General features: G+C 38.0%; 1 protein-coding gene across 2 annotated transcripts in view; it reads right to left on the bottom strand.

Annotated features, from left to right (window-relative positions):
- The window catches only part of SMC6 (structural maintenance of chromosomes 6), a 68,076-nt gene that overhangs the window by 45,380 nt on the left and 9,553 nt on the right, over positions 1-13,143 (bottom strand). For both annotated transcript variants that reach the window (XM_072771010.1, XM_072771011.1), the window contains exons 3-6: positions 12,423-12,540; positions 10,060-10,165; positions 3,916-4,052; positions 3,246-3,307 (exon numbers count right to left, since the gene is read on the bottom strand). In XM_072771010.1, the coding sequence (XP_072627111.1) occupies positions 3,246-3,307; positions 3,916-4,052; positions 10,060-10,165; positions 12,423-12,540 (423 nt within the window). The remainder of the gene's footprint in view (positions 1-3,245; positions 3,308-3,915; positions 4,053-10,059; positions 10,166-12,422; positions 12,541-13,143) is intronic.

Here is a 13,143-nt window from a genome sequence, read left to right as displayed (position 1 = left end):
TCTTGCAGCTTTACCTGTTAAGATGGTAGCAAGCATAAAAGCAAGCACAAACAGATAAACGTCAGAGAAAGGATAAGAAGGGGAGGCACAGGACAAATATAATCAGGTACTTAAAGACATTAAATATCCTCCTCCCTCGTGGTTATTTTAGGCCACCACTGACCAATAGATCTGTAATACAAATCACACAGATAATTCAAAATTTTCTAGTAGCTACATAAAAAATATAAAAAGAAATGGCCAAAATTAATTTTAATATTTCTAATCTATCTAAAATATTATTTTAATAACTTATAAAAAATGGAATTATTCCTTTGCATTAAGTCTTCAAATGTATATCTCAAACTACAGTAAATGTCAATTTGGACTACCTACATTTCAAATACTTAATATCCGCATAAGGCTAGTGGTTCCTGTACAGGTTAATGTAGCTCTAGACCTTCTGTGTTTTGATCACCGAACCTGAACCTGCAGTTTACTGCATAGTACCAGAAGAGGACTAAAGGAAGTATGATAACAATCTTCAAATATTTCGAAAGAGGCGGAACTTTCCAGAATACTCGGTGAGACGCGGAGGCTGCCTGAGCTGCGCCCAGCAACGCGCTCCTTCCTGCTCCCCCACACTGGCTTCGGCCCTCTCACTGGCTGTAGAAAATGGTGAAAGAAACCACTTACTATGATGTTTTGGGGGTCAAACGCAATGCCACCCAGGAGGAATTGAAAAAGGCTTACAGAAAACTGGCCTTGAAGTACCACCCTGATAAGAATCCAAATGAAGGAGAGAAGTTAAACAGATTTCTCAAGCTTATGAAGTGCTCTCTGATGCAAAGAAAAGGGAATTATATGACAGAGGAGAACAGGCAATTAAAGAAGGTGGAGCTAGTGGTGGTTTTGGCTCCCCCCCATGGACATCTTTGATATGTTTTTTGGAGGAGGAGGCAAGATGCAGAGAGAACGGAGAGGTAAAAATGTTGTACATCAGCTCTCAGTAACCTTAGAAGATTTATATAATGGCACAACAAGAAAAGTAGCTCTGCAAAAGAATGTGATTTGCGATAAATGTGAAGGCCGAGGTGGTTAAGAAAGGAGCAGTCGAATGTTGTCCCAATTGCCGAGATACTGGAATGCAAATAAGAATTCATCAGATAGGACCTGGAATGGTTCAGCAAATTCAATCTGTGTGCATGGAGTGCCAGGGCCATGGGGAACGGATCAGTCCTAAAGATAGATGTAAAAGCTGCAACGGAAGGAAGATAGTTCGAGAGAAGAAGATTCTAGAAGTGCATATTGACAAAGGCATGAAAGATGGCCAGAAGATAACATTCCATGGTGAGGGAGACCAAGAACCAGGACTGGAACCAGGAGATATTATCATTGTTTTAGATCAGAAGGACCATGCTGTTTTTACTCGACGAGGAGATCTTTTCATGTGCATGGATATACAGCTGGTTGAAGCCCTGTGTAGCTTTCAAAAGCCAGGATCTACTCTTGACAACCGAACCATCGTCATCACCTCTCATCCAGGTCAGATTGTCAAGCATGGGGATATCAAGTGTGTGCTAAATGAAGGCATGCCAATTTATCGTAGACCGTATGAGAAGGGTCGCCTAATCATCGAATTTAAGGTAAACTTCCCCGAGAATGGCTTTCTCTCTCCTGATAAACTTTCTCTGCTGGAAAAACTCCTGAGAGGAAGGAAGAAGAAGAGACTGATGAAATGGACCAGGTAGAACTGGTGGACTTTGATCCCAATCAGGAAAGACGGTGCCATTACAATGAGGAAGCATGAGGATGATGAACATCATCCTAGGGTTGGTGTTCAGTGTCAGACCTCTTAATGGAGCCAGTGAATAACACTGCTGCTGGCATTTTATATGCAGTAGTGGATGAGTGAAGGACTATAATCATAGCTCACTACTTGCTATTGTTTTTGTTTTAATATTCAACTATAGTAGTGCTTTAAAAGTTAAATGAAGAATAAACTCAAATATAAAAAAAAAATATTTCGAAAGACATAAACATGTTTTTACATTCGTCAAGGAAGTGGGAGCTTAGAGAAACAGGCTTTATTTAACCTTTCCCTAATAAAAACTTTCTACTAGAGCTGTCCACATAAGGAATCAGAAGTCTCTGGCAGAAGTGATTTCTCCACCACAATCCACTTAAGCAGTTGCTGAAGGGACGGACACTTGGTGCAGATTCTACACAGGGTAAATCCAGTGAGAACTCTACTGGATGCCCTTCACAATTCTCCCAACATCCGATTCCATACTCTGTTGGTATTCTTGATTCTGCTTATAATTTGTCCTGAATTTTAGCCTCGAATTTATTTGATGTATCTGCTTTTCTCCAAATATAATTGTTTTTCTAAACTTCCGTTGTCTGATATGCAAGCTACTATCCACATGTAGTTTTTATACTTAGGTAACATAAATAAAAATCAAACACTCTATTTCTTAATCACACATTTCTGTCAAGAGCAACATGCTAGTGGTTGACCCACTGAATAGCAAAATACAGAACATTTCTACTATCACAGGAAGTTTTCCTGGACAGATCTGTTCTAAAGCAAAATGGAAAAGAGACCTAGACTTATAACTGTTTTTTTCTCCCTAGTAACTAGTCTTGGTGTTCTCCATCCTGGAGTAAGTAAGGAGGGTGGTACATTAGGATAAACATGGATGCCTGGATCCCCATGCAGGCTCTACCAACAAATACGGCTAGACAGTGGGGTCAATTTACTTTTTCCAGTTCTATCCTCATCTACAAAATAAAGGTGAATTAGATGACCTCCAAAGGCAATTCCAATACTAATTAATTAGACCATATGCTCTATTTTTAATTATTCAAAGTATCTCAGCAAAAAGGACTGGACTTGTCTCCTATAGGTACGACCAATAACTCCAAAATACATAAACAAATGCTTTATTTTTCTAGAATAAATTTCCTTTCTACAAAAATTTAGCATCTGAGTTTAGAAAACTTAGATGCTATTCCAACTAGAATAACAGGAAGCAAAGAAACTTTATAGCCGTTAGTAACATCCAGTTTAGCCCATACCATTGGGTCATGCACTGAAAATGCTGAATTAGTAAATTTTAAGCAACTTCACTAACAATAGTTGTAAACATTTGTCCTATGGTCAACTTACTTATAGAAGTCCATTTTAGTTCTTTCAACACTACAAATGAAATCACATGAGAAAGTGACCAGTGCATTAATCTCAAACAAAATTTAGCAATTACCTGTATGTTAAAATGATCAAGAATTGCAATCAGTTCTTCTTTTCTAGTAGAAACCACAGTGCCTGATTAAGAGAAACAAATAAAATGACCAGACCATTTCTAGGGCAAAAATATGGAGAAAAAATAAGCACTCACTCATAAATACAAATATTAACTATTTTTGTCATGTCCTTAAGAATAGGCACAGATCTGAGAGAGCTGCATGCTGCAGTCATCACCACCCAAGCACACGGAGGAGGAAACAGCATGGATACAAGGACAGTGCTGTTCTCCCCATAGCAAAACACTGGCTTTTCCTTCTCATCTAGGTCTTCACCTCCTCTTCCTTCATGTCCTTTTCCACCTTTGGTTAACTCCCCTTTCTACATGTGATAAAAACTACAGAAGTGGAAGGAGGCCTGCAGCTGAGAACAAAGTGGTAAAGCCTGTTTCAAGACTCAGACTGATAATCATGGTTCTGCTGGTATGTCTTGTGGTAAAACAACTGTGTATATATGTTCATATTTAATCATGGGTGTGTAATACATGCAGCCAACCTATCACATGACAAGAAAATGGTTTCAAGAGATTGGGAAGAAATGCCCTTTCAATGAATATCTGAACAATCACTTCACTCTAACTGAATATTTAGTAGCATTTTATATGAAATGAAAAGACATTCATAACAAACCTGTTTCACTTTTTAGTTTATAAGACCGACTTCCATCCATGCTGATGTGCTGCTGCACGACTATAGAGTTGCCATACACATTTGCTCTATAGGCATCATCTCCTCTGTTCCTTAATGTTATGGAGATATCTGCTGAGCTAAAGCAAGAAGGTTAAGAGAAGTCACATGAAGGTACAGTGCAATTTCAATCCAGGTTGCTATAATTTTCAAAACCTCCAAAGCAATTTGCCTAATTCATTTGAAAAGTAGCTTTACACCAGCCATTGATGGCTACCAGATTATGACAGAATAATGTCGAAGATAACACACCTAACAAAAAACAAAGTTGAGAATAAGGGTTATAAAAACATTGACTATCCTATCTATAATAGAAATATTACATTCACATAAAAACCTCTTTTTTAAAAAGATTTTATTTATATATTTGAGAGAGACAGCATGAGTTGCGGAGAGTGGGGAGGAGCAGAAGGAGAGGGAGAGGAACAAGTAGATGCCCTGCTGAACCAAAAGCCCAAAGCGGAGCTCAATCTCAGGACCCTGAGATCACAATCTGAGCTGAAGTCAGACACTTAATGAACTGAGCCACCCAAGCACCCTAAAACCATTTAAGTTTGGTGGTTTCAAATCATGTTGATAAGTTATACGTTTTCCTATAAGCAGCATGTAATACTATACCACCTGACTACTCTAAATTACATAATAAAGCATCATGCTAACAGTTGACCTTTAAGAATAATTAAGTAACAATTATGGTGAAGTAATAACTTTCTAAGAGCATCAGAATCAAAAGAAGCAACTTTAACCTTTCAAATACTTGGCAATAAAAAAATGAAAGTATTTGGTATCAAGAAACATAAAAAAAGGTAAAAAATTATTGAAGTTTTATTGGTATTATGAAAATTAGTTTTAAAGTTTTAAAAAAGTTTAAAGCATTTATAGCCATGTACATTTTAAAATATTATAGGAGGGACGCCTGGGTGGCTCAACGGTTGAGCGTCTGCCTTTAGCTCAGGGTGTGATCCCAGAGTCCCGGGATCGAGTTCCACATCAGGATCCTTGTATGGAGCCTGCTTCTCCCTTTGTCTGTGTCTCTGCCTCTGTCTCTCATGAATAAATAAATAATTCTTTTTAAAAATAAGTAAAATGTTATAGGAAAAAAATATATCAATCTTTATTTTTCTACTTTAATTTTTGTTAAAATGAGACAGAAAAACAATGTCAATCAAGTCTACTACTAAATACATTAAAATTTCCTTAAACATAAAAGGAGATTAACTTTTTTCCTAGCTCATATGAACATCTGCCAAAATGCTAAAGTCCTATAATGTGAAACTGCTTTAACTGATAATTAAATGGAATCTTTAATATTATTTGTTTTCATGAATTTGTAATCATATTCCCAAATTGCTTCCATTTACAAGAATTGCAGAAAAATACAAGCAAGATGAACTTTACTGTATGCCGGTATTACAGTAGGCCCACTGAAGGAAGGGTTTCTCTGCTGCTGCTCCCTCACCCCCTTCTCTGAGTGCCCAAGCAGAAAGATAGGGCTGAGCAACCATCAGTCCAGTCTCCACCCTGTCCCCCAGGGATGGAGCTAAATACAGAAATCTGACAGTAACTGAAGCAGATTCTCTTCTTTCAAAATTCAAATTAAGAAGAACTAGTAAAATCCAAATAAGGCCTGTAGTTTCCTCAGTAATACTGTGCCAATGTGAACTACATAGCTTTGATAAAAGTACCTTTGTTACCTAAGATGTCAACATTAAGGAAAAGTAGATGAAGGGAATAAAGGAAACTGTACTACCTTTGCAACATTTCCATAAATCTAGATGATTTCAGTGAAAACGTTTTATCAACAAACCCAAATGAAGGCACAACCAGTTTAAGAGCTGGGGATTCCTTGAGGCCTCTGAGGACCAGGGAAACCAGTTTGGGACATGGCTCCTGATGAGAAGCTCCAGAGAGCAGCAGGAGCACACAATGGAGAAGTTCCTGGGAAACCATCAAGACACATTGAAAGAGAAACACACCCACAGACACTGGCAGTGAGTCAGAAACACAGAGAACATGAGAGCACTTCCTTAAACACACAGCCCCACAGACTAAAGTGGTAAGAGGTCAACGACTGTGCACGCAAAGACACGGAGTAACAAAGACTCTGGGAAGTTATAAGGAAGGGAACACATAGTCCAGAGACAATGAGAGAGAAAAAAACACATTCACAAACCCACACACTTGATATAAGAGGACTGAGGAAAAGGAACACAACATAACAGCACAGCCCATTGAGTGAGGGGGTGACGGAGGGTGGTAGAGCAAGCAGAAGGGTTGCAGCATGCATCTAAAGTCACACAGAGAGAAAGGCAGAGACACAAAAAAGAGCAAGCAGAAGGGTTGCAGCGTGCATCTAAAGACACACAGAGAGAAAGGCAGAGACACAAAAAAGAAAGGCCCAAAGACAGATAAAACTTGCTTCTGAAGTCTCTCAGTTTTGGTCACTTGTGAAAACTTCTTCCCTGCAGGTTGTAAGAAATATATCCCTGAATCTTCACAATAAATCTCCTTTTCTAAATTACTTTAAGCTGGGGTGTGCGTGTTTAAATCAGAAATACACAATTAAGACATATATGCTCCTGGAAAATTGTAACTAATAGGATTTTTAAAAGATTCCAAGGTGATTCTAATGAACAGTCAAGGTTGAAAACCACTAACTAAAGTATAACAGGAGAAGGGCAGCTGGCCTACTATACGGAGAAAAAAATATTTTATTTCATTAACTAGTATGATTACCCAGTATTAAGTGAATGTACCTCATGAACACATTTTAAAAATAAAGTGACAGGGGATCCCTGGGTAGCTCAGCGGTTTAGCGCCTGCCTTTGGCCCAGAGCGTGATCCTGGAGTCCCGGGATCGAGTCCCGCATCAGGCTCCCTGCATGGAGCCTGCTTCTCCCTCTGCCTGTGTCTCCGCCTCTCTCTCTCTCTCTCTCTCATGAATAAATAAATAAAATCTTTTAAAAAAATAAAATAAAAAATAAAAATAAAGTGACTACAGAGAAACAAAAGCAAAAATGAACTACTGAGACCTCATCAAGATAAAGAGCTTTTGCAAAGCAAATAGTCAACAAAACTAAAAGGCAATCTAGAGAATGGGAAAAGATATTTGCAAATGTCTTATCTGATAAAATCTACAAAGAACTTATCAAACTCAATACCTAACAAACAAATCTAGTCAAGAAATGGGCAGAAGACATGACCAGAAATTTCCCCAAGAAGTCATACAAATGGCCAAAAGACACGTGAAAACATGCTCAACATCACTCGGCATTGGGAAAATACAAATCAAAACCACAATGTGATACTACATCATGCTAGACAGAATGGCTAAAATTAACAACACAGGAAAAAAAATGTTGGCAAGGATGCAGAGAAAGGGGAACCCTCTTCCACTGTTTGTGGGAATGTAAACTGGTGCAGTCCCTCTGGAAAATACTATGAAGATTTCTCAAAAAGTTAAAAATAGGGAAGCCTGGGTGGCTCAGTGGTTGAGCATCTGCCTTTGGCTCAGGGTGTGATCCCGGATCAAGTCCCACATCGGGCTTCCTACATGAAGCCTGCTTCTCCCTCTGCCTATGTCTCTGCCTCCCTCTCTCTCTCTGTCTCTCTCTCAGTCTTTCATGAATAAATAAAATCTTTAAGGAAAAAAAAAGTTAAAAATAGAGCTACCCTACAACCCAGCAATTACAACACCAGGTATTTTGCCAAAGGATACAAAAACAGTGATTCAAAGGGGCACTTGCACCCCAATACTTATAGCAGCAATGTCTACATTAGCCAAAATATGGAAAGAGCCCAGATGTCCATCAACAGATGAACGGATAAAGAATACATACTTATAGACACACACATTAGAATATTACTCAGCCATCAAAAAGAATGAAATCTTGCCATTTGCAATGACTTGGACAGAACTAGAGGGTATTATGCTAAGTGAAGTAAGTCAGAGATAGATCAAACATCATGATTTCACTCATATGTGGAATTTAAGAAACAAAACATGGACACAGGGGAAGGGAAGGAAAAATGAACTAAGATGGAAATAGAGGATTGGATTACTGAGAGAGGTTACCATGGGAGGAGCTGTTTTTAAATTTTAAATGAAGAAGGGGATGACTAGAGAAGAATAGTATTGGGTTTGAAAAAGCTATTTTTAAGTTACTTTTTCAGACAAGGTCAGTAAAAAAGGAGACTGAGTTCAAATTAAAGCTTTCAACTGTTATTAACTTTAAAATATATTAATATTACTATCTACAGGCAGCTGTGTTCTTGAAAGTTGGTGATTTGTGTGAGCTGGCCTTTGTCTCTTTCTTTTTAAAAATGATATTCTGAGGATAAGTCTCAGAAAGAAGTTCCTGCTTCGGTCCAGATACTTCCCAAATGGCCAAAACAAACAAACAAACAAAACCAAAACCAAAAAATTTTTAATTGAAACATTAATAAAATATCCAGTGGTACAGAAAAAAAATTATTTTCTTAAAACTCCTATTTGAAAGATCAATGTATTATCTGGCTGGGTAGACTGACTGGACAATTGAGAAATGTATAGTTAAGTATAATCAATTGAAATAGAGCTGGGATTATTAAAAATGTTGAAATAACTAATTTTTGACTACAGCTATTATTTGGTTGGGGACTCTGAAGGGGAGAGGACCTTGCTGGGCTGGCACCCAAATAAGATACGGAGAGACAGAAAATATGCTGGAGAATTGTTAGTAAATAGTTCTTTTCCAAGGCCAGAGAGCACGGGAAATTACTTTCTGTGTATCTTCACCCCTTCTTCTGAGTCCACATGGAACTCTGGCTTAGGGTTAAGATTCCTATAGTTTTCTGAGGAATACAGAAGAAAACTACAGTCCTGGTCCACATCCCATCCCCATTCTATATTTTAGCAAAAAAAAATTGAAGAAGTTAAATGGATATGATAAGGAGCAGAAGGAAAATCTATTATATGAAAAAAGAAGATCACTGTTAATTATCAAAGTTCCAGAGGTTCTGGGCATGGGAATGCACGAGAAATGAGCAATGGGAGTAGCCTCACTCTGAGAGCTAGAATAACAGAGTTTACTTCCAGTTTTTAGGAGACACAAGGATCCCTTCAGAGTTACTGAAAGCTATATTAAGAAGAAGGACCTCAGCCTGAAAAGCACACCTAATGGGCAAAAGCCCTTAAGTCTACAATGATGCAAATCAGGCAATTAATATAAAGTTACATGAAGGTAAGCTATATCAAAAGGAAATATTAAGTGGAGAGCCTGGGTGGCTCAGGGGGTTAAGCATCTGACTCTTGATTTCAGCTCAAGCCATGATCTCAGAGTTGTGGGATCAAGCCCTGCACTGGGCACCATGCTCAGTGTTGAGTTGGCTTCTCCTTCTGCTCCTCCCCCTGCTCTTGCTTGCTTTCTTATAAATAAATAAATAAATAAATAAATAAGTAAGTAAGTAAGTAAGTAAATAAAATCTTTTTAAAAAAAGAAGAAAAATATGCACAGAGCCAACGACAGTAGTTACATGACCATTCTCCAAGGGTCAAGATGGACCACCAAATAGATGTGTGGTTGTGGTCCTCAAATCAAACTCACTGGCAAACCACCTGAGTAAAGCACACAAAATCAAAGACAGAGAATGGAATACTTCTTTGGAATTCTTAGGGACTGGAGGCAGAAATTTTATGCAGGGACCCTTGGCTGGTCACTGACTCTGCTTTTGCCTACATCTTATTAACATGGACTTGGTGAAGTTTGGGTCAAGAGCCAGGAAAGTCCAATGTTTATAACTAATCCCTTAAAGAGAAATACATGGATTTATCATACTAGTTCTTTCCTTCAAAAAGGTAAGAGAAATAAAAGTGTAAGTGGGCAGGTACACGGCAATAGTTTACACAAGCTTTTTGTCTGGAGAGTAACAGACAACAGCGGCCATGCTGGCAACAGGGAGCAAGAGAAAGGAATGCAAAAATAGGACTCTTCGGCTCTACTTCTGGGAAGCCAGTTCATTCCCTATCGTGTTTACATGAACTAGGAATCTAAAGCAGCTGTTTCTTACTAAAGGATTGAAAAATACACGTAGAAAGCAAACACTTACTTCTGTCCATCTTTCACAAAACCTTTCAAAGAAGAGCCTCTATTTGTAGCAACAGCTTTTCCTCCAAGGCCAACAATGAGAGCTGTAAGCACGGCACTCTTCCCACCTAAAGAGACAGGTGTTAAAGAAATCACATTCATTAAAGATAGAAACAAAAAGGCTGCCTTCTACCATTTGATATAAAAAGATTTCTGAATAAAAATGTAAATTAGTTCTAACCCTGAAGTGTTACACTTCAATTATCATCTTCTCTCAGCGACCTTAAAAAAAGTTGTACCTATCATGAGATATTTAGCTGCTGCTATCAGGAAAAAAAAATAGTACATTTCAGAAATCAAATTTTCACCACTAATAAGGAAATGGTAAAAATGGTTGCTATCTTTCCTTTTTTTTTTTTTTTTTTTTAAAGATTTTATTTATTTATTTATGATAGACAGAGAGAGAGAGAGAGGCAGAGACATAGGCAGAGGGAGAAGCAGGCTCCATGCACCGGGAGCCCGACGTGGGACTCGATCCCGGGTCTCCAGGATCGCGCCCCGGGCCAAAGGCAGGCGCTAAACCCCTGCACCACCCAGGGATCCCGGTTGCTATCTTTCCAACATAAAATTCTCATTGTTTCTCTTGGTCCAACAGCCTATTAAAAACAAGCCTATATTTGTGACTACACATGTATATTTACTTCATCTAACTTTTATTACATTCTAATTTAGGCGTAATTTACTTTCTCCATAAATTCACAGAAATCAGAAACTATTTTTAACAACCCTTAAATGCAAAAGCAAGCTCCATAGGGACAGGGATGTTGCCTGTTTTATTCAATGCTGTATCTCCAAAAGCAGCTCATAATAGGCACTCTGGTATTTACCAAATGAATGAATGAACTTAAATATGGAAAAATAATCAGTCATAAAGATGAATGTTTCTGTGTAATATTTTGACAATTACTATTCCTAATTTGAATATTATTCATTTGCTAGTTTTCTGAAAAGTATACTTCTTTTTACACTAACAGATATATCATAAGCTAAAATTTCAAAATCTAAAATACTCAGAATATGTAATCATTTTCTGAACTCCACAATCAACTAATTCAATCAACTCTTACCACACCCATCATTTTCAACAATATACCCTAAATTAACCCAAATATACTACTGGTTTAGAATCTGGAATACCTTTCAAGCCTCTAAATCTCTAAGTCCCAGCTTCTTCATTTCCAAATTCATTGCCTTCACTATTTGCATTATTTTATTCATAAAATCACTGCTTCAAAATTTAAAAACAAAAAAAGACCTAATTGAAGAACCCACCAGTCATGCCTTATTTCTTGTCCCATGAGACTTCCCAGCAGCACTGATCCCTCTGTCCATTCTCTCCTTCTGAAAACATTTTTTTCTTCACTGAATATAGAGCACAGGAAACAAAGAACAACTATACACTAAACAGAATGTAAAGCTGTACTCACCTACCGTCCTGTTCTAGCACCACCACCAGCTGTAGACTCTGTGTACTGGCTCAATCAAGATGTCAACAGCTCGCTGGCCCATCACAAAAGCTGTCTAACAGGTCTTTCTAACCCTGTGTCTCTTCCCTTCTAATCCATTGTCCACAACAACATGGCCAGTTTGTTTCAAAAATCTTGACCTTGTCACCCCTTACTCATAAACTTTACCTGGTTCTCCACTGACTTTTGAATAAAACATTAAAATCTTTATCATGGCATTCAAGATCCTCACCAATATCACCTACAACAGGACTCTTCAGTGTCAGTTTCTGTCCCTCCTTATCATGTAGAATAAGGCCATATAAGGTTGTTGCCATTGTCCATGCACATCTACTTCTACTCCTTCAAACCTCTGCTAATGTGTAATCTCTGCTTGGAGTATCTCAGCCTCTTTGACAATGAGACCTAAAGAATCTGTAATTTTCATTCAAGTAGCACCACAAATACCACCTTCTCTTTAAGCTTCATTGGCCATGGTGAGAATTAGCTTCTTTCATGTTTGGTTCCCATGGCACTCTGTTTATGCTCTATTATAACATTTAATAGATGTAAGATGCTGCGCTACCTTGGTCACAATGAGGGTAGCTTGTCCACTCTTCTACAGTATGAATTCCAAGGTAAACGGATTTAAAAAAAATTGAGGAAATGTTTATTCTTACTGTATAAATAATGAACTTAAAGTTAACTCATTATTTTCTTAAAGTGCAGGCTGGCAGCAAATACTGAAAATATTCGTGACTATAAGTTATAGATCTAAAACTTCAATTTTTAGCATTCACAGCCATCTGTTTTAAAAAGTTAATGCATTCTAACTGTAAAGTACTCCTCAAAGTCAAATAAGGAGGGCAAAAGCACTTACTTCCATTGTTGCCAACGACAAAGTTGACATTAGAACCAAATTTAAAGGGTCCAAGCATTGAATGACACATAAAGTTTCTTAGCTGAATACTCTCAATTATTCCAACTTCTGCTGCGGTCTATTAACAAAAAAGAGAGAGAAAACAATCTAATAAATTTACTATAATCATCTAAGCATTTGGAGAAAGATCAGCAGTGTTATAATGAACAGTTATAGTAACTGAATAACCTTAACTTCCATGAGTAAGAAGAAATTAAATGGGAACCTTCTAGGAGTAATCACTCATTCTAAAGTCCTTAAAGGATCTAATAACTGTATCACATAGTTTTTTAATATGGACAATACTAATGTTTTGAGTCAGGTAATTTTTGTTGGAGTGGGGCTATTTTGTGCATTTGGAGATTTTTTTAAAAGATTTTATTTTATTTAATCATGACAAACACACACACACACACACACACACACACACACAGAGAGGCAGAGACACAGGCAGAGGGAGAAGCAGGCTCCCTGCAGGGAGCCCGACGCGGGACTTGATCCCAGATCTCTAGGATCGCACCCCGGGCTGAAGATGGCGCCAAACTGCTGGGCCACCAGGGCTGCCCTCATTTTGAGAATTTTAACAACATTCCTAGCTTCTACCCACCAGATGCTAGTAGCACACAGCTAACTCCAAGTTATGACAACCCAAAACATGTCCAGACATTGTTAAATGTCTTCT

The sequence above is a fragment of the Canis lupus genome, chromosome 12 (genome assembly GCF_048164855.1).
Source record: "Canis lupus baileyi chromosome 12, mCanLup2.hap1, whole genome shotgun sequence".
NCBI lineage: Eukaryota > Metazoa > Chordata > Mammalia > Carnivora > Canidae > Canis > Canis lupus.
Note: the sequence above shows the minus strand (reverse complement) of the source record. Positions and strands in the feature narration are given on the sequence as shown.